Raw genomic sequence first — 21,532 nt, 5'->3', positions numbered from 1 at the left:
TTCTTTCCTGAACCTACTGTCATTCTTGGGCGGTATCTTTTCTCTAGTTTTCCCACTTTCCAAACGAGGCCAAAAAAATGTGTAAGGGACCAGCCAGCGCTGTGTATAGAAAAAGCAGGCCCTGATGGTAGTGACTGCCTCAGGTACAGAGAAAAAGTGAAGTTAGATCAGAGGGGACGTGAAAAAGGAAGCCGGTCATGTGCAGAATGGTTGCTGGGCTCTGGGTGCGGTGAACATGACCCATGGCAGCCTCTGGGGCGGCCCAGGGACTGCACGACAGAAAGGGGCAGGAACAAAGACAGGGCGCTGCGCAGAGGTCTGGTCACGGAAGCAAAGTACTGGCTCCGCGGCTAGAGGCCAACAGAAGAGCAGCTGCCCTCCGCCAGCCCGCGGGGTAAGCCCGGCAGCAGGGCTCCCGAAGCTGGGCAGTTATTCCCGACATGCTCCTCCCGCAGGATTTCAAACCACGACAACAGCCAGCCACTCCGCACTCCCTCCGGCCTGCCCCAGCAACAGGCGGCGTCCGGCGTCTCATTGGCCACGGCACGCGCTGCTGTGTCCTCATTGGCTACACAGCCTCCGGTCCTCTTCCGCGCTTGCAGCGGCCTCCATTTTGTCGGCATAAGCAGTAGGAGGTTGGTCCTAGACGGAGTGGTGATCCGTGACTTGTTCGTGGGCTGTTTGATCCGTGCATCGTTTCTCCCTGGAGAGGGAAGGAAGCTTGGAGGTTGAGAGGGAGCCGCCGCCGCCGCCCGAACTCGAAGTCGGTGAGTGTGGCGGGGACGGCCATGTTGGCCACCGCGGGCACCATTGTTGGGCCTGGCTGGAGAGGAAGCAAGGCCGGTCGGGCGCGACTCCCTGGAGCTGAGCCGCGGGCTGAGGCGGCGAGCTTCCAGGTTCGCTGTGCGGGTGACGGGGAGTGCGGTCCTTCTGACTTAATAAAATTGGAGGAAGGCCTTCTTAGCCTTGAGAGTGTTTGCTAATTTGACTAATTAGAATACTGAGAAACCGTTCTAGATACGTGATGTTTATAAATATAAGGTTATTATGGTTTGTGAAAAATTACGGTACGAGTACCGGAGTCATAAGCGAAAGCACGATGCACGTTGTTGGGAACAGAACCTTGGTGTGGAAATGGCTGTGTGGGTTGGAAGCGTTAAATATGGATGGAACTTTAGTTTTACTTTAGTACGTGTAGGAGTTGCAGGTAAGTCTTCCCCTAAAGTCCCTAGGAGTTGTAGGCTGACATTTATGAGGTTAAAGAAAGTCGTGGTCTCCTACATCCATGAAGCTTTGAGGAAGGAGCAACAGCCATTTCTGTAGCATGTCTAAGCGATCACTTCGGGGTTGTTTTCAGTAATTATCTTTGCTTTTCTAGCTAGGACTTCTCTCAAACTTGTGTGCTGAGGAGACTCGATGTGGGCCTCAGCTCCTAGGCTGAAATCAGCAGATTGGCTCATGAAAACTTGTGTACTGAGACAAAGGAAAGGATCTAGCAGAAAGCAGCGTCTCTTATCCTGGGCTTGGCAGCAAGGAAGAGGACAAGTAGTGGAAATCCTGCAATCTGAAAAGCAGACTGAAAGGTACAAATATTTGCATCATAGTGGGGCCAGTTATCTTAGGATTGAAGCAATTCTAAACTATTAAGGTCAGTGGCCCTGCACCCTGGTGGTGTAGAATTATGTGCCTGTAATTCCAGCACTCCAGAGTTTGGGGCAAGACTGCTAAAAGTTGGAAGCAAGTCTGGTGGTAAAGGAGACCCCACCAGACAAGGGTGGATTTAGGGGTGTGGGCTTATTTTTTTTTAGGTTGTACAAAGAAAGAATAAGCCTGCTCTAATTTTTTTCTCATTTCGATTTCACAAACTGGTATTTGGCTCAGGACTAGTTTTTTTGAGGTAGACGGTTTTGCAGGTGAGCATGTCTAACCCCATCTTGTCATATTTTATTCAACATTTCTAGAACTGGAGCTATGGAAACTTCAAAAGGGACATGTGAAGTATAACTATTGTTTACATGCATTTACTTATAGGTGACAAAGCAGCTGAAGATGGGTGGCGGAGAGAGGTATAACATTCCAGACCCTCAATCTAGAAATGCTAGTAAGAACCAACAACAGCACAATAGACAGAAGACCAAGGATCAGAATTCCCAGATGAAGATTGTCCATAAGAAAAAGGAAAGAGGACATGGGTACAATCCATCGGCAGCAGCATGGCAGGCCATGCAAAATGGGGGAAAACCCAAGAGCCTTTCTAACAGCTCCAACTGGAATGCTAGCTTATCAAGTCCTAGCTTGCTGTTTAAGTCTCAAGCTAGTCAGAACTATGCTGGAGCCAAATTTAGTGAACCACCATCACCAAGTGTTCTCCCCAAGCCACCAAGCCATTGGGTTCATGTTTCCTTGAACCCTTCAGATAAGGAAACAATGACATTTCAACTTAAAACCTTACTTAAAGTACAGGTATAAAGTTAGATAAGTACTAATTTTAAATTTTGTGATGTTTACACATAGCCAAAAGTAGGTTTGATATTTTGTGAGAAGCTGATACTATGTTATGTATACACTATATTGTTATAGTGTCAATGCAATTTAAACAGTTTCAATGGCTATAATCAATTCTACTTGGTAGTGTTGCTAACTAAATTCAAGTTTAGAGGAACTTAACTTTTTTATTGTTTGATGGGAAAACTAAGATTTATGGGTTAATGCACATTTTCTCAAGAAATTACACAAGAAATGAGATGAAATTTAGCCAAGATGCACAGTTCAGTTCCATGGTCTAGGGTCACCCAAACTATCTCGGGCATTAAATAGCTGCTTAAGTTCCACAGTGGTAAATGTGTAAAGGGCAGGTGGAGCTCATTAGAATGAGGCCAAGTACATGGCCCAGCGGTCATTTCTTAAATGCAGTGGATAAGCATTTACCCAGAGATAGACCAAATCTTTTCCAAAAATAGTGCTGAATAGCTTCCTAAGAACATTTTCCTATGCAGCAGCATCTCATGGAAGCTGCTAAAGTGATGTGGCTTCACCTGTACAAAGCTTGCTTCAAGTAGGGAGTTGTGTTCAACATTTAGCCATGTAAATACATGTAATAAGCTTGTAACATATGTAATGTTTTCTTGGCCTTTATTCTTCAAAATAAGACTATTTTTAATGTGAATTTGCCGAATGTAAGACCATGAACTGTCTTTTTAATCTTATGGCCTAATTTTAAAGGTCTCCAGTTTTTAAAAGGTTGCCCTTGTGCTTAAGTGCCAGTGAATCAATGTAACTGTATGCTTGTGAACTATACAAAGAAAATCTGTTGTATTAAGTTTTTATAGTTGAGCTACAAAGACATTTCCTGTTTTTTGTTTTTGTTTTTAAAGCGATAGAAGATGTAGTACAAGACTTTGTCTCCAACCTTTTTAAACCCAAAGACACATTTTGGCTTTATCAATCCTAAGTAACCCCTGATTATGTGCAACCCTTCATTTATGCAAAAAGAAAAGTCTCATGTGATTATACCAAATTACTTTTTCAATCTTTATGAACAAAAAGAGCTAAATTTTGTTTTCTCAATTAAGTTCAGAGCAGACATCGTCCAGATCAAACATTGAGTATCCATCCTAAGGGACAAGTTCATAAAATTATGTGACTTTGAAAGATGAAATTTATAAATAAACCTTTTCTCCTTAGAACGTTTCTATGTGATCTATAGCTGTCTACTTGGGATGACTGATGCTACTACTTTGCTTGCTGTTTGAGACAGGACGCACTAGCTAGAATGCTGAGATTGACAATGTGCCCAGCTAAACTAAACCTTTGTGTTAATGGGGAAAAACTTGTGGAAGCTTCACTGTTCAGTAAAACAGTTTAATTAAAAATTTAAGCATTTTATGACTATTAACGCAAACCAGCAAAAAAAAAAAATCTTGTATATAGGCAGATGTGAGCCAGCCTTGTTTATACAGAGAGCTCCAGAACAGTAAGTGCTTCAGAGTCCTGGTCTCAAAACCAGAAAGTGTAATCACTGGCTTTTGCGTACTTGCTTTCTAGTGGATTTCCCACTCAGGCAGTTTAAACACCCCCACCTGCAGAGAGAAGGATGGATTATCAAGGCCTTCATGTAATTCATGAAACTAAAGTTATTTTTTTGTGCCTCTGGCCTATACATTTGGTTTTTTATGTATGCATTAGCATGCAGCAATATGCCTGGATTTCTAGTTTTGGACTAAGATGTTTGCTGATTTTATAAACATTTCATGAGACACTAATAAAGCATAGCTGTAAGCCCACTGTTTAGGAGGCAAAGAATGAAGAAAAAAGTAGCCAAGACTGGCATGGTGGTACACTGACTTTGAGGCTAGCATGGTATATAAATCAAGTACCAGGACAGCCAGGGCTATTTACAGAGAAGCCCTGCCTGGCAGCCTTCAATTGGTATGGTTGCATGAGTTTCTAGACAGTTAGTATTCCTGCCAAAGTCATAAAGTATGGCAGAACCCACTAAACGAGTTGCTGAAGGCAACCATACTGTGTTAGCTTTCTATGTATTTTGGTGGCAGTGTGTAGTATGATAGACTGACTTTACTTTAAATCTTAAACACAAGGATTTCAAATGGTTTTAAGTTGTGCAGCTTCCCATGCCCTCCCCCTCATATTTTCAGAGTCAGTGATTCTAAATCAAGGAATACATTTCTAAAAGTCAAGAAACAAATGTCTACTTGGGTAGTTATACCTGTAAGGTACAACAAAGTCTACAGAAAAACCAAGATTTTTTTTTAAAGCTCCTAGACCATTTTATTTTACTCTCCAACATTCAAAGAAATGTGATCTGAAAAAACAAAACCTGGATTACAAAGGCCTTTTACTTCTTTACAAACTACTATTACTAATAAAAATGTACATGCCTCAAGTTTTTATCCCCCCCCCTGCACACAAAAAACCCTCAACGACAAAAAAAAAAAAAAACAACCCAGGAACTACAGTTTTAACACACGGTGAATGGTGAACCAGCTTTACAAATACAAACATTAATAACTAACAGGATTGGAGGGACAGGAAAACACCCAAGAGAGAAGAGTCTTCTGCAACAATGAATAGAATATCATTGAATTGAATATCAGTTGAAGACAAGTAAGTTGTTTAATTTTTCTGATACCTGGCTATTGTTGAAGTTACAGTCTTTAATTTCAGTATTTGTGGAGAAAAAAAAAAAACAAAACATGGTAAAAAAGTACAATGAAGATCCAAAAGGAACTGAAGTTTGGAAGCCAGCTGAAGACTGGAGCTTCAACAGCCTATATGTAATCTTGGAATGCACTTAAAATCTACTTTGAACTTCGTAAAGTTAGAAGTATGTATGTAAAAATTCCTATCCACATGGTGAGTATTCCACAGAAGACAACTTTCTTATTTGAAAAACAGGATTAAGTATTCATTTCCTGTGAGTAATTTTTAAGGTTAAGTACAAGTATCTGGAAAACATACAACTTGGAACAGCAAGTGCTGAGTAGTACTGACAGCCTTTTATATCCATGGAAACCACAACAGACAAGACTGAAAACAATCTACTCTAACTTAACAGCTACCTCAAACCACAGGGGCCCTTTCTAACTCACTACACTCAAAACTCAAGAGCTGTCAATTACTGTTACTGTATTTATAAATGAACAGGGATATTTTCCATCATAGAAAACCACTCCCCAAAGAAAAAAAACCAAAAAGTAAATAGAAACAATGTATTCAATTTTAAAAACTAAACAAAAACCTCATCTGAACACACAATTCTCTCCTCTGGAAGGCCTTATGCTCAATTTAAAAGGAAATTGAAGGGAAGCAGAGGACAGAACACTGTAGCGTAGAACTGCACAGATACTCATAAATACACAGAACCTCTACCTTTAAGACCAATCCAGTGCTGATTATGTAAATAGTATAATATACTTAGTAATTTATAATCTTGAAATAAATGCTAAATTCAGTTTTTATCAATTTTTATTGTGTCCTTGAAAATAAAACTTTAAAAAGCATTTCCAACTTGATTCAAAATAAAAACAGCAACAAAAATGAAGCCAAAATTTATAATTCTCACCTGGTACCTGCTGCGTTTTTGAGTTTGGGCAGGCTGAAAAAAGTTAAAAAACAAAACATCCCCCCCCAATAAACTTCATTTTACCACTCCCTTCATTTCTGTGTAATCCTACTACATTTTAAAAAATGGTCAAAGGGTTAACACTGTTTCCAGATTTCAGATTTTGACAGTTTTAAATATGTGGCAAAAAATACAACAACAACAAAAAAAAAACCCCGAATGTGATGGAATTAATGTTAGGATAAACAAGCTTCATATCCTGATAAGGAACTAAGGAATCCAAAACATTTGTGACACTATAAAGTTATTTATTAACTATACACAGAATATGTCCCCTATAAAATGTACAAGTAGATCACTAGAAAGTCTTATCTGGTAAACACTTTCTTCAATACAGAATATACTAAGTCCATTGGGATAACAGCTGTCTGCCTCAAAGTAATCTAACTATAGCACCCAGGGTCTGCTTTAATGTAAAGTTAAATACTTGTTATTTTGGGGATTACCTATTTGTTTGACATAGCCAAGAATTAACAACTTAATCTTACTCTAGTATATTAATCACTGCACAATAGATCAGCTTATCACAGGTTTTCTTCATTATTTGTAGTAATGGGATACAACAAATACTACTTTTAAATGGCAGACTATCATAAAATTACTTTTCTTTGATAGCATATTGGGTTTTATAATTACACTAGGATATGAACGGTATAAAATATTACCATAATACACCTCAAAATAATGAGGTCATACTGTAATGATTCACTAGATTGTGCTCAGTAGGTTTTACTAAATAACCTGTTCTCCTCTCCCAAGTATCCAGTATGTTTTGCCCACAGTAAGGGTTCAATAAATATCTGTTGAACATACTGTCTACACAAGAGGTGAGAAGAGATGGGCCCTCATGAGTGAGTATCAAGTATAAGTGGAATTAGCCTGTGAAGGAGTGGTTAGATGTAAACTGTATGTAGTATACAAGTAAATAAACTCAGATGCCAACAAAACAGTTAAGCAGAAAAATACTGGCACTGGAATAAACAAAGGCAAGACTTGCCAACATTGGCATTAAGTGGAACTGACTTTTAAGAGATAACTAGGAAAAACTTTATATTGGACCATACCTTTACCATCCAATTTAATTTGAGACAGACCAAGAGAGGCACTGTTAGAGACTATGGCTGTCTTCCTTGATATTCAGACATCCTAGTTTCCAGTAACTTATCATGGTTTGGCTACCCATGAGCCATTATAAACCTGTTCATATTTAGGGATTAGTTTCCACAAGTACAAAGTTGAATTTCCTTTTATTTGTCCTAAAATGCTTACTTTCAAACTTGAAGGGACTTCAATTATTCCATGTAGTTTTCGATAATTCTTTTATCTTTTCAGACCAGAGTCAAAATATTCGTACAGTATTCATACTGCAGCACCTTCCACCCACCCTTTGGTCGCTTGAACTGCCCTTCTTTGGTTCTTTTTTCCGCTTTCAGATCTTTCTTGAAGTGTAGTAAGCAGAACTGTACTGGGTATTCCAGCTGCAGTTTGGTCTTAAATAAAAGAAGGATGTTTGTCAGTTTGGTTTTCTCTTTATTCTTCTCTGTGGTATACAGGATTTTGTTAGTTGAACTGGATGTAGCAGCTTACTGGGCCAAAATTTCAAGAGAATAGTACAGTAGTTCCCAGGTCTTTTCCCTAGTTTGTAACTTAACAGCTCAAATTCTATGTAGCACCTGTCCTTTCTCACTGAAGCATTTATTATCTCTCACTTTTCTTCTTGCTTACTTGGCTTATTAAAAAACAAACAAACAAATTTCTTAAGTATAAAGAGAAGCGAAGTGTCAGCCTTTACTTGAATCTTGACATGACTATCCTATTCAACAGAGCCCACTGCTATGCACAGAGGAGGGTCTTACCGACTGTAAGATCGGTATAGACCGACTGTACAATCGAAATGTAGCTTAAAAATGTAAAAATCCTCACCTGGTATCATTAGAATTCTACTATGAGTGCAACTGTATATTGTCCTTGTGAAGCTATGTTGGGCACACCACTTCATAAATATGTAAGCTTCTTAAGTTAACAGTCTGAGTGTAAAAAACAAACCAGCACCAGGTCCTCTAGTTCTACAGAGACTGAGCATGATTTTATTGAGCTACCTCTTCAACTACTGCTTCTTTTTTTTTTAAAAAAAAAAGTGAGGATCAAATCTGGGCTCAAATCTTGACTCTGCCATTAAGAGCTTTTTCTCTGGTATGTGGGGGAAATACTCCTTTAAGGGTGTTGTGAAGAGTGAATGAATCAACAGAGTCTCTTGAACAATGTCTGGCACAGTATAGATAATGAATTACCAGCTATAACTGTTACTGCAAAATAGCTAGCATTCAATCCAAAAAACGACACCAAAACCACCCTCCAAGAAGTGGTTATTTAAATGGTCACCAACATACAATGAAATTTAAAGAATTTAAACCCAGTATGTCTTGTTCAGGAAGGGGAAGGAGCCATATTCTTTGTAATAATGAAAATATAAATTTATAGTTAGCTTGCCCAAATTTTCATTTTAATGTTTACTTATACTACTAAATAACCTCTTATGTTATTTAACCCAAGAGGCTTAATAAATCACGATATGATTTTGGCATAAGAAAATTTCTTAAGTACTATGTAAAAGATGTAGATTCTGGCAAGTTCTATCATTCCCAGAGTAGGGGAGTTGTGCCTAATGTCAGACTGATTAACATACTCCTAAAGCTACACAGGATTAGTTCCATTATTTTAGACTCATTCAGAACTATAATAATTCCAGTTAATCATTATTTCCTTCATTTTGTTTTTATTATAGCATCTTTGCTTAATTTACAGCAAGCAGAAAATAAGCTGGGTCTTGTTTTGATTCAAACATTGATGTTTTAAAGGTTGTACACAATATTTGTTAAAAAGAACATATAAAAATACCTTTTTAGAAGCTTCTATAAGAAAGAAAATACAAAGTTTAACCCCACAACTTTCCTCTTTGCTAGAACTGCAAACTACCGCTACAGTTTTAAATAGACTTTGTTGTTTAAACTATACATCCAGGAAAATCTAAAAAATTAAAGAAACGTGCATATAAATGATTGCATAGCAGAACAAGAACATTAACTGCAAACAGTAAAGAAACAAAAGTTAGAAATACTATTAAATATACAAAGGTTCTAGAATTAACCCTCCAAACACATTCCACAAACAGTTCTTAAAACCATCTTTTGTCTACAAGCAAGGACTAGATTTCTAAAAAACAAAATTGAAAGGAAAAATAAGGTAGTCCTCTAGGAGGATCATCCCCCACAGTTTCTTCACTCACATCTGTAAGCAAGGAGTCTAAGATCTTAGAGACGCTAGCTTTGTATTCTGAAATGACACCGGACATTTCAAGTCACTTTATTGCCTCCAAAACAATCTTGAAGAGAAGTACTAGAAATTATAAATATTTAAGGGTACCATTTCGTTATTTTTTTATCCATGTCCTACATTACCAAAAAACTAAGTGATGTGGCTTTTGCTTAAAACTCAACTTTTTCCAAAAATTCACGGCACCACAAATCACCTCGGAGTGATCTTCTCAGCTTGCCTCACATGAATAAACTGAGGTGTAAAGAGCAAGCCTCCCTATGGACAGGCAGACTTTGATACAAACGCACATGTCAAGTGCTGTGAGCATCAAAATTCAGTCTGTTTTACACTATGCATATAAACAAAATGTACTTTCAAACAGTTTACTTGTTTCTAACAGAAAAAACAAACAACAAAACAAAACCCCTAAATAACAATGATCAACAAGAGTTAAATTTTAGAGAAACTATGCTAAGAACAGTCTTTTCCCCTTAAAATGATTTCTGTGATCATCGACACACTCAAAACTTAAAGGGAACTTTTTTTCCCCTTATGCTTTAATGTTCCAAATCATAGAAACCAGCAGGGATTTAGGTGGGGGGAAAGCAGTGAAGGCTCCATGTTTCAGTGAAAAGGTCAATCTCCCTGAAAACGCTATTTAACCCAGCTGGCATCAACCCCCAGACAGTGGAGTTAACAAAAGAACTATTCCACACTGCATAAATAATCATCACGGGCTTAGACACCTTGACAAGACATAAAGGTCCACCCTGAACCTAAATGTGTCTGAGCAGTCAGTGTTGTAATGTGGCTACCACTTCACTTTTGTATCATTCTATCTTATCAGCAAGCTACATTTCTAGGTTAACAGTTCTACCAAATATGGATATGAAAATTTATTTTTAATAAGACAATGTTGCAAATTATGGTCACCAACATCTTTTCACCAAATACTTCAAGCATAAAAAATGAGAGTCTTTACAAAAATATACAGAGACACCACAAATTGGTAGCTGCCCATAACATTAAACAAACTGGACTCTTAAGAGTGGCTTCTCAACAGCATATCATTTTAATTATAACCATTGCCCAGTACAGGGAAAGCTAACAAGTTAAGTTTGTTTGTTTGTTTTTAAACGCATCATTGCAACATTGTATTCCTGATAATTTAAGTATACCAAACTATGAGTAAATGAATGATACATGCCTAGAAGTATCATGATTTATACTATCAGTGGCCACTGGACTTGGGACTAGTCCAAGACCTTGACCTAGATTTTGACCTAGACCTAGACTGTGATCTTGACTGAGATTTGGATCTAGGTGGTTCTTTTTTCCTTGATTCCTTTTCATATCTTGAGCCAGACTTATAATGTGTTTTGGAATCTGTTTTAGAGGTGCCTCTAGTTTTGGTGTGAGATGCAGACCTAGAACGTGATTTAGCCTTCATTTCTTTCTTGGGCTGGGACTTGGACCGTGATCTTGAATTGGATTTAGATCTTGAAAAAGATCGATTTCGGTGTTTGAATCTTTCAAAACAGAGGAGAGATACAATTAGAGTAAAAATTAGATTCTATATTAATCAAATCTGTTACTTTTAGAGCAAAAGTTCACTCTGAAATTGAAAACAAAAAACAAAAAACCATTAGTTGTTTTCAAAGCAAAATTATTTACCTATCATTGTCGGAATGGCTTCGGCTACGCCGTGGTCTTCCAGTCGGTCTACTGCTAAAAAGCATACCAGAAAAGTAAACAGTGACAAATGTCTATTTATAGTCTTAATTTTTAAACAAAGCACCACAAATAACTCTAGCCTTAATGAAACATCCAAGATACACAATTAAAAATAAGAAAAAGCATAAAAAAAACCCATTAGCAAATATCTCTTTTAAAGATAGGGCCTAACAACACACTTTATTGTTTAAGTAAGTGAGCTTAGAACTCCTGAGCTAGTGTGGTCCTCCCACCTCAGTCTTCTGAGTGGCTGGGATTATAGGTTAATCTCATCATACTTGGCTACAAACATTAAACAGATCACTGTGTACCACACTTACTTTCTAGGACTGTAGGATCTCCTATAGTTATAATCAAAGGAACGACTCCTTGATCTCCTCCTTTCATAACTTCGGCTTCGAGAACGTCTATATCGGTCATAATCATCATATCGTGAAGAGCTGTATACATTCCTCCCTTCCTTGGCTTTCATTTGATTTGGTGCTAGGGAATAGAATAGAAATACTTTTAAAAACATTTAAAACCTTAGCATCTAAACCCTCACACTAGAGTAACATTCCTGCATTCTTCCTCTAAAAGATTTGTATTTTATGTTCACGGGTGATATGCTTGCATGTATGTCTGTGCACCATAAGTATATGTTGCCCAGAGTCCAGAAGGCTGTTAGTACCATGTGGATGCTGGAAATCAAACCTGGTTCTCTAGAAGCAGTTAGTTCCCTTAGCTGAGCCATCTTCCCAGCCCTGTTTCTGAGAAAAAAAATATTATACAGGTCTGGCTGGCCTCAAACTCTTGAATGTTGAGATTAAAAGCGTTATGTCACGATACCTGGCTCATTCCTGCATTCTTCATCTTGTACTATGGAAGTAAATGTGTTTTGTAACTCAAGATATGCCTTTGTTTTGGTGTAAGAAGCATAACTAGAATGTGATTATTAACCTTTATTTTCAAAATGTGTATTAAAAGACAGTGTTTAATGTTAAAAACTAGCACTAATAAATCACTGGCTTTTTTCAATGTCTTCTCACAATTATTTTGCTCATCAACACGTTAGCTACTTTTGACTCGAGGAACTGATACAAGAGTACATAAAATGCAAGATTTGGCCTATAAAAATATGTAACACCAAAATGCAGTAAAGTGGACCTATGCAGCTCTGAGAATCAATGCATAGAAAAACTGAAAGGAGCTAACACTGATTTAATGACTCTTCAATAGCCACGTTAACTTGTCTTTTAGTAGTATCTAGCTAATCTATCAGCTGAGTCAGAACTGAAAGCCAGGTCTACTTGACTCAAGTCTATATAGTCCTGAAGTTATAAGCAAGCAGCTAACAAATGATGTATACCTGTGTAACAAGAGCCAAGTGTTAATTTTTTTTTTTTTTTTTGTTTTTTGAGACAGGGTTTCTCTGTGTAGCCCTGGCTGTCCTGGAGCTCACTCTGTAGACCAGGCTGTCCTCGAACTCAGAAATCCGCCTGCCTCTGCCTCCCAAGTGCTGGGATTAAAGGCGTGCGCCACCACCACCCGGCCCCAAGTGTTAATATAAGATCTAGTCCAGGTTTAATCTAGATAGCCTTTCCAATCTATTCCTATGAATTTACTTTCATAGTCATGCACCTACACAACTACTCAATCAATTTTTAAGCTCTTTGAGAGATTTAGAGAGGAAAAAAAAAAACTGAAGTCTAAAAAGCAACATACTGCACACATTAGGCATACGGGCACTTATACTTACTCTTCCGATCCCCCTGTGCAAACTGTATTTCGATTTGTCGTCCACAAATCCATTTTCTGTCCAAATTATGTAAAGCATCTTCGGCATCACGAACATCCTCAAATGTGCTAAATGTTAAGGGGCTTGAGAAGTTTTGTAAACTTTGATAATGAATGGTTTGTGAAGCCTGAAACAACTCATAATCTCTCAATATTGCTCATCTAAACCCTTTTTATTTGGTTGACTCAGCCATTAATACCACAGGCATTTTTTTCTATGGTATACAGTTCCAAGACACACATGTAAATACGTGTCATAATAAGATCTACTTTAACTGAGCTACCAAGGTACACTATAAAAAACTTCCCCATGTACTAAGAATTAACTTGATAAAATAGAAAAACAAATCAGCCAATTCTGTTGGATACCAAAAAATTTCTTATAATAAAACCAAAATACGATTTTCACATTTATTCCAAAATTTAAAAATCGCAGTTATTCTTAAGTAAGCAAGCAAAGTATGCTTTAAAAGAGAGGAAAACATTAACTTAAATGTTCATATACAATATTATTTCATGGAATTGTCTTCCTTGCACACTGCACAAGATAGACATGCTAATCATTTATAGGCATTAAGTCAGAATCAAGCAATACACTCAGTAACTATGCCAAATGCACATGACACCCATGCAGACTGTAAAAGCACACTATCAAGTGTCAAAGGGACTCCTAGATTAAAAAGGCCTAACTCTGACACTAAGTATGCAGCTTCCAAAGAAGAGCATGTCAGGCTGGTTTCCCATTTGAGTCATGGCAGCATTTCCCTGCATTAAGAGGAAAAACTGTTGGCCCTCAATTTTCACCTGAGAAACTAAGCTGCCTTGTAGCTCTCCCCCTATGTCAGCAACAGAACCCCTAGGCTGACAGTTGTTTTGTCTAAGCACATCTTTTCTAAACACATCATTCGAATGGGAGACAAGTACACTCAAGACCATGACTGAAAAAAATTGACTTTTGTAAACTATTTTTACTACATTCTAAAAACTGTCACTCTAAGCACATCTAGTTCAATGTCTCAGAACACTGGAAATGTAGATTTGAAGCACCAATTAAGAAAATACCTCCAAAGTGACACATTCCTTTTAAGGCTGACATATTTGGTCCATAGATAAATGAACAGTCTACCTCAGCCTATCACTAGACTTCTACTTTTTATCCAAGCAAAATTAAGGGCCATAGGCCTCAAGCTCTCTTTCTGAGGCCAGGAGGTGTAGGTTAAACAGGAGAGATTTTCTAAAGTCTGAAATAACCATGCTTTCAACTTTTGTAAAACAGCCGATAGTTTAGAACCTTGAATGTTGTAAATAAACATTTCTCAAGGTTACTATACTTAGGTGCTAAACAGGCATCAGTTCACTTAATGTACATTGTACTACTTTGTTACCCCAAGACACAGTACGGTTTCAGAATGATTTACATTAAGAGCTACAAAGATTATGAATATAGGCAGAGCATTCTTGGGTGCTATTTTAAAAAATAGAATCTTGGCCTAGAGGACAAGGATCTATAATTCACCCACCTCTTAAGCCAAGGATAAGGAGAGAAGGCTAAACCAGGGAGAGTCATGGAAGATACAGTAGCATTAAGCGAAGCCAGGTACTGGTCACCAAGAAATCTTTGTGTTTCCAAAATGAAACTGGCAAACCTGTTAACTTGTACTGTTTATCACTACTCTGGATTGCTTGAGTAACCCAGTACTGTTCAAATACAACATACTCTTGAGGAAACTACTGCTAACACTGTTCCCAGGCCACCATAAACCACACAAACCCTGAATGTTATAAACCAGATTGGATCAATTTATGAAGCCAGATATGGACATTATCCTTTAAGTTTTACAACAAACCCACGAGGTTCTCCTGACCACTCACTGGCCCCATATGAGTAGCTTTTGGCTTTTCCCTCTAAGCTTCACTAGGAATTTATAAGGTCAGAGTTTCAAGAGAATGAATTTAAGCAATAGGAAAGTTTCCTAGGTTCAAATCCACAGCCTCAGACACCTCTACTCTCTAGGACAAGGAAATGATCACAGAAACACAATCTCCTGAAACTCTGGATCAAGGCTCATTCCCCATACACAATTAGGACCCATACCACGAAGGTGGTCTTCTGCAATCCGTGCAGAGCTAACTGATCTTCTGCCTGTGCTAAGCCATGCAGGGACAGCAGGATTCATAGAACCAGCAGCCATGTAGAAAGAACAGAAACAATCCAAAAAGAACTATTGCTACATATTTTTTGTGGTTCTACCTTAAAACATCCAGCTGTTTCTCTAAGTGGTCTCCAGTGCATGCACCTGTCTCCCCCTTACATAGGGCTCTGTAACTGGATTTTATTACCTCATATTACAAAGAGCCTCTGATGAATTGATCTAAAATCAAATTATGCTGAATTTAAACTTAACAATGTTTCATTCTTCTATACTTTAACTTGATAATCTAGGAGAAAATACACTCATACAAGACCACAATCACAATTATCAAAGGCCCACACAAACTCAAGTTACAGGTTTTGTCACTAGACCAAACCAGCATAATTATAAAAATTAACTGCTTGCAAAATAAAATAAAAATAATAAAAAGAAAGTAGTTATTCTGTAGGATACATCAGGTATGATTCCTTTAATCTTGGCCATCATTCAACTTCATCTTGACCTTTAACTCTTTTAGTGCTTGTCAGAAGGACTTGTCATGAGATGCTTGGTCAAATATGACAGATGGCTTTATCTTTAACTTTGAAAAACAACCTTTTCCCCCTCTGTGGATAAATCGAGGCTTTGTCTCCCATTAGGCTTGTCCTTCTTCCAGCTTTTCTTTATTTTTTCTTTTCCCAAACTCTCCCTTCTCTTCAAGCCTGATCCTTAAGAGGTCTTTGGCTTGTCTACTCGCCTTAAGTGTTGAACTCTACTCTAAAAGTTCTTTCATGCTTTCTCTTTGGGGTCGCCATAACTGTACAGCTTTACATTCTGAGGTAACAACAGAGGACAGCAAATTAGGGGACAATATTAAAGAAGTTTACCTCATTGTTATACAATTTGTTTTCGATCAAGTGATTCAAAATAACAAACAAGATTACTAAACTTTAATTGCTAAGAACAAGAACACATTAACTTTAAATTTGACTTATATCAAAGATGGTAGCAACCATTGTATTCAAATTAAAATCACATTTTATAATCACTGATTTGAATTTCAGCAGCATGGATGGGAATTTAAAGATTTATTTTTGGATTAACTAAGAAATAAGAGCAATGAATTAGAATTTTAAAAGATTTGAAGACATAAGACATTAGAAGACAAAAAGACTATTTTTTAGATGTTACCACTTACATAAAAACTTGAATTTCAAACTTCAACACCCCTCACTAATCCATCTGAAGAAAGGATATTGAACATATGCAAATCCTCGTGGCCGTCGAGTGTAGAAATCAAGTGGAACATAAACATCTACTATTGGACCATAGCGACCAAACTCCCGACGTAAATCTTCAGACCTAAAACATCATGAAATAACTCAAACTTTCTATGTTCACATTCCCGAACATGTTCACATTTTAATTATCACCTTAAGGAATATAAGGATTGTGGTCGAGAATAGCAATATAACCCAAGGCCGACAAGCTTTCTGAGCTACAAATGTGGCACACATCTTTAATCTCAGGACTCAAGAGGCAGAGTTTGAAGCTAACCTGGTTTACAGAACAAGTTCCAGGATAGCCAGGGTTAGTTACATGGAGAAACTCTGTCCTGAAAATCCAAAGACAGACAAGGCATCTGGGGGTAGGGGGGATTATACCATACAAAAGGCAGCCAACCTTTTAACTCCACCACTGTGAAATCAGAGGCAGAAGGATCTGTGAGTTCCAGATAAATCAGGGTCTGTGAGACCCAGCCAAAAAAAAAAAAAAAAAAAAGCCAAACAACTGATACAAAAATAAAGCCCAAGGATGGCAGCTCACCTGTACCTCAAGCACTGAAAAAACTGAGATTAGGAGGATTGTTACAAGTTCAGGAGCATCCTGTTCTACAGTCTGAGCTAGAAAAGTTGAATGTGGAAGGAAAGCATTTTGTAGTGCATGGTTAAGTGTCTCATACCAGTACCCAGGATAGGGATGACTAAGACGGGATAGAGTAGGTTCAAGGCCAAATCATACAGCCTGTATTTGACTGAGACCTCAGGAAGAGAAGGGGGCGGTGCTTATAAGCCTATGACTATTTAAAATTACATCAGTAAACAGTTACAATTTTAAAAACTGGTCTTCGCCGGGCGGTGGTGGCGCACGCCTTTAATCCCAGCACTTGGGGAGGCAGAGGCAGGCAGATTTCTGAGTTTGAGGCCAGCCTGGTCTACAGAGTGAGTTCCAGGACAGCCAGGGCTACACAGAGAAACCCTGTCTCGAAAAACCAAAAAAAAAAAAAAAAAAAAAGTATTGCGTATTTCTGTTTTAAGGCAGGTCTCATTCTAGTTAAGTTGGTTTGGAACTCAAGGCAAGCCTGACTCAGCCCCCTTAAATGCTGGAATTTTTCAGGCTTGGGTCATCACACCCACCTTACCCTAAAATTAATTGTTCAACAGGGTCAGCCACTAAAAATCTGAAATAACAGCACCCCAATATCTACATCCTTCATACATAAGTGTTAAGATGACAAAAAGGGAAATTTAATTAACCACTTTTGTTTTATGAGTAACGACAAGAGGGTATAAAACTCCACGAAACAAAAAGCCTCAGTTTTTCTTCGGAGTTTATTATGTACGAACACGAGGAGTAATCTTGTGATAAAACTCTCTTGCAAAAAATTCCGAAGGCAATTCAAAGCAAGGGAAACGCTGAAAACAAAGCCCTTACCAGGCTGGACTCGAACTCCTAGTCTTCTGAGTGCTGGGACTATGCCCGGAGAAGAGGTGTACTTGGGAAAAAGTACCGCCTCCGTTCATCTAAGTGAATCTTGAAGGTCCTAACCGGAGAGGTTTCGCCAGCACCTCATTTTCAAAGAGACTCCCGCGAAAACACGTGGAATAGTCCATTTGACCGGAAAAATGGTAAATTCCCCAAATCTCAACGACTCCTCTCAGTTACCTATTCACCATCCACACAGATGGGGGAAACAACGCTGCAAACACACCCTCCCCCATCCCGTTATTTGACTCGCATCTTTGCTATCTTCTGACTTGGGAGACAGGGGGCTCACTTCGCAGCCCGAGCTGACCTCCTGCTCGCGCCGATCCTCCCGCCTCGTCTTCCCCGAGCGCTGGCCTGGGCCGCCCCGCCTGGCAACCTTTTCTTTTTCAACAACAAAAATTCCTTTCAGGCCGAGGGGGCGTGCACCTCATGGAACGTGGACGTCGGATCAATGAGAAACAGACGTCCGGCCCGCCAGACTGGACCAGCCACGAGCACGACGGGAGGACGGGCCCCGAGTGCCCGCCACCCGGCCCGCACGCCCGCTCGTCGCCGGCTCGGCCGGGGCCGGCCCTGGGTCCGCCCTCGCTCCCGCAGGCCAGCGGAGGCCGGCGGCGCGGCCTAGAGCCGGCGCGGGCCCCGCCATCTTCGCCCCGCCCCTCCCCCTCGCCGCCGCTCGCCGTGCGCCCGCGGCCTCCCCCGCGCAGTAGCTACTCCGGTGCGCTCACCTGGTGTCGTCCGCCACGTTTCTGACGAACAGAGACGTGTTAGGGGGGCGCAAGTATCGGGACATGACGGCGGCGGGACTCTGGGCCAGCGGCGCTAACGGGCTCGGCAAACCGTCCGCAGCTCCGGCGGCGGCTCACATCCACTCACACACTCGCACAGACCCAGAGGGCTCCGCTACGGCAACTGCCTCTTCTCGCGAGACTTCGCTCCCGCCTCCAGGCCCCCTCCCACCTCCCATCCCACAGCACCGGCAGGGACAACGGCTTTTTCCCGCGAGATCTCTGGGCGTGCGCGTGCGCGCGCCGCAGCCTCGGTCCCGTTCATTGGCTCCAGGCGCGGGCTCTTCCCCTCCCCCTCAGCGGCCCTTTCTTTCTTTAGCGCTTCATTTTCCCGCCCTTTCCTGCCTGGGCGAGCCGGCCGATTCTCCTCTTAGCGGCAAGCGGACGTGTTAAATAAACTACAGCGTCTGGGCTTGGGAGCCTCCGAACTAGCAGAGACTGCTCCGAAATCCTCCGTCCCGAGTCGTGCCCGGGCTTTTATCAGATCTCTGGCCAGCCAGAGGAACTTAGAGATTCTTTGTGGGTTTTGGGGGGAGCATGAGGTGTGCAGAACGCCAGGCCCGTGGCTCCAGAGCTATCGGCGTGCACTGCATGCAAGCATTCTGAGGCCTGGCGCTGCTGTCCTGGTATGGGATCTGTTGCTCACGTGCAAAGTGCCTGGAACCCCTTTCCCAGCTAAATGTATGAAGGCTTTGCGAAAGCCTTGAAGAGGTGGTTTGTCTCTGTTGTTTTCTGGGGATCCGGTCTAGGTCCTTGTATATGCTAGCCAAGTGTCTTAGCACAGACCTGCACCTTAAGACAGACACCGCCCACTCCCCACCCCTCATACTGCTCTTGCTCCATTCTCTCTCCAACTTTCTATCCTCATCATGGGACTCCCCAGGTACATAAATCCTTGGTTGGCTTGTTAGCCTCTCCCCTCTCTCCTCTCCTTCCCTCTCTCTCCCTTCTCCCCATCTCTCCCTTTTTCTGTCCCCCCACCCCTACCCCCAGACAGCTTAGTGATTAAGCTCTCATAGGGTGGATCACAATTCTCAGTAACTCCTGGAATATTGAGAGATGTCTCAAATTTAGGTTTTAGGTGCTCTTCCAGAGGACCTAAATTCAGTTCCTAGCACCCACGTTGGAGGAGGGGGCTCAGTCATTTGTAACTAGTTCCCTCTCCGGCCTCCAAGGGCACCCATAAACATGTGGCCATATAAACCCAGACTTTAAAAAAAACAACAATTTGGAGAGATGGCTCAGTGGTTAAGAGCACTAACTGCTCTTCCAGAGGTCCTGAGTTCAATTCCTAGCAACCACATGGTGGCTCATGACCATCTGTAATGAGGTCTGGTGCCCTCTTCTGGCATATATTCAGGCAGAACATACATAAGTAAATAAATGTAAAAAAAAAAAAACCAACTTCAATTTATCATACAGTCCTGTGACTAAGAGAAATTGAAGTAAATAAAAGCAAAAAACAAAACAAAACAAACAAAAAAAACCGGAAAACCAACCAGCACAGCACACTCAACAAATAAACAAAAAACCAAAAAAATTTTTTAGAGCCAGGCTTGGTGGCACACACCTTTAATCCCAGCACTCTGGAAGCAGAGGCAAGTGGATCTCTGTGAATTCAAGCCCAGCCTGATCTACATAAGCAATTTCTAGAACAGCCAGGGCTACACAGAAATCTTGCCTTAAAACAAACCAAATAAACTGGGTTGTGGGACGCATACCTTTAATCTCAGCACTTTGAGATCAAGGCCAGTGTATCTACAGATGGAGTTCCAGGACAGCCAAGGGCACACAGGGAAACCCTGCCTCAAAACCAAAAAGGAAAAAAGAAAAGGAAGGAAAGGGGAGAAGAAAACAGCACTGTATCTTTTTAAAATATGGGTTATATGAGTTAATATTTACAGAGATCCAGCTCACGAATGAGAGGACACACAACAAGTCTTCACTCCTCTCAATACATCACACAGCTCTGGTAAACACAAGGTCTGAGGAGAGAATGAAAGGGTGACCAAAAAAAAAAAAGCAAGAAGTCCAACACCCCTTGGCCACCTGGCCCTTGGTCACGTTGTACAGTTTACCAAACTGCAGATCTGCCGACAGAGTGGTGTGGAGGAGGACCGGTGGTACCCAGGCCTTCAGGAAAGTACTGCCCGCTGGGATGCAAACCGTCTTCCATTCTTTGTTTCAGTCTTCGCTTTATTGCAAGATGGTATAGTTGATTTGAATGATAGTTTGGTTATTTTGGTTGGGGAATAAGTTGCTGCAAATTGTTTATTCAAAAGTGACTGGAGTGCCGGGCTGCACCTGGGAGGCAGAGGCAGGCAGATTTCTGAGTTCGAGGCCAGCCTGGTCTACAGAGTGAGTTCCAGGACAGCCAGGACTACACAGAGAAACCCTGTCTCAAAAAGCCAAAAAAACCAAAACAAAACAAAAGAAAGTGATTGGAGAGATGGCTCAGCAGTTAAGAGCATTTGCTGCTCTTCCAGAGGAAGGGCCTGAGTTCAGTTCCAACGTACCGGTCCACAGCTGCCTGCAACTCCAGCTCCAGGGGATCCAGCACCCTCTTCTGCCCTCTGCAGGTACCCACACACCCATACCCGCACACGGAAGCTCACATGTACACATTTTTTAAAAAAATCTTTTAAACCTAAAAGCACAGGGAGGATTAGAGGGTTAGAAATGCCTGACTGCCGGGCGGTGGTGGCGCACGCCTTTAATCCCAGCACTTGGGAGGCAGAGGCAGGAGGATTTCTGAGTTCGAGGCCAGCCTGGTCTACAGAGTGAGTTCCAGGACAGCCCGGGCTACACAGAGAAAGCCTGTCTCGAAAAACCAAAAGAAAAAAAAAAAAAAAAAGAAATGCCTGACTGGCTGGCAG

The 21,532-nt window shown here is 40.6% G+C and overlaps 2 protein-coding genes across 7 annotated transcripts; one reads left to right on the top strand and one right to left on the bottom strand.

The window, feature by feature from the left end:
* The first annotated feature begins 597 nt into the window (after positions 1 to 597).
* On the top strand, positions 598 to 3,690 carry Pnrc2 (proline rich nuclear receptor coactivator 2). Of its 2 annotated transcripts, none has more exons than XM_028759912.1 (3): positions 598 to 767; positions 1,383 to 1,583; positions 2,032 to 3,690. In XM_028759912.1, exon 3 carries the CDS (start codon positions 2,050 to 2,052, stop codon positions 2,467 to 2,469), a length of 420 nt encoding a protein of 139 aa, XP_028615745.1. In that variant the 5' UTR covers positions 598 to 767; positions 1,383 to 1,583; positions 2,032 to 2,049; the 3' UTR covers positions 2,470 to 3,690. The 2 variants fall into 2 exon arrangements, with proteins under 2 accessions (XP_028615745.1, XP_028615744.1); XM_028759911.1 differs by having other exon boundaries at positions 1,379 to 1,583.
* A 2,277-nt stretch (positions 3,691 to 5,967) lies between these two features.
* On the bottom strand, positions 5,968 to 18,813 carry Srsf10 (serine and arginine rich splicing factor 10). 5 transcript variants are annotated; one of them, XM_028759910.1, is made up of 7 exons: positions 18,597 to 18,767; positions 16,357 to 16,461; positions 12,930 to 13,033; positions 11,512 to 11,674; positions 11,132 to 11,185; positions 10,885 to 10,986; positions 5,968 to 7,632 (listed from the first exon to the last, which is right to left on the bottom strand). In XM_028759910.1, the coding sequence occupies exons 1-7, from the start codon at positions 18,659 to 18,661 to the stop codon at positions 7,572 to 7,574; spliced, it is 654 nt and encodes a 217-aa protein (XP_028615743.1). In that variant the 5' UTR covers positions 18,662 to 18,767; the 3' UTR covers positions 5,968 to 7,571. The 5 variants fall into 5 exon arrangements, with proteins under 5 accessions (XP_028615743.1, XP_028615741.1, XP_028615742.1 ...); XM_028759908.1 differs by lacking the exon at positions 10,885 to 10,986; XM_028759909.1 differs by lacking the exon at positions 10,885 to 10,986 and having other exon boundaries at positions 11,132 to 11,182.
* Between the last annotated feature and the right edge of the window lie 2,719 nt (positions 18,814 to 21,532).

Source organism: Grammomys surdaster, unplaced genomic scaffold (assembly GCF_004785775.1).
Source record: "Grammomys surdaster isolate TR1022 unplaced genomic scaffold, NIH_TR_1.0 126313, whole genome shotgun sequence".
In the NCBI taxonomy this organism is placed as follows: Eukaryota; Metazoa; Chordata; class Mammalia; order Rodentia; family Muridae; genus Grammomys; species Grammomys surdaster.
Note: the sequence above shows the minus strand (reverse complement) of the source record. Positions and strands in the feature narration are given on the sequence as shown.

What these genes read in the sequence shown, in the direction of transcription:
- Srsf10 (XM_028759906.1), bottom strand. Translation starts at nt 18,661, where the DNA reads ATGTCCCGATACTTGCGCCCCCCTAACACGTCTCTGTTCGTCAGAAAC. An exon ending in AACGTGGCGGACGACACCAG is followed by an intron (nt 16,462 to 18,596) that starts GTGAGCGCACCG and finishes ATGATGTTTTAG; the next exon opens with GTCTGAAGATTTACGTCGGG. An exon ending in AGATCCTACAGTCCTAGAAA is followed by an intron (nt 11,186 to 11,511) that starts GTAAGTGTGGTA and finishes TATGCTTTTTAG; the next exon opens with CAGTAGACCGACTGGAAGAC.
- Pnrc2 (XM_028759912.1), top strand. Translation starts at nt 2,050, where the DNA reads ATGGGTGGCGGAGAGAGGTATAACATTCCAGACCCTCAATCTAGAAAT.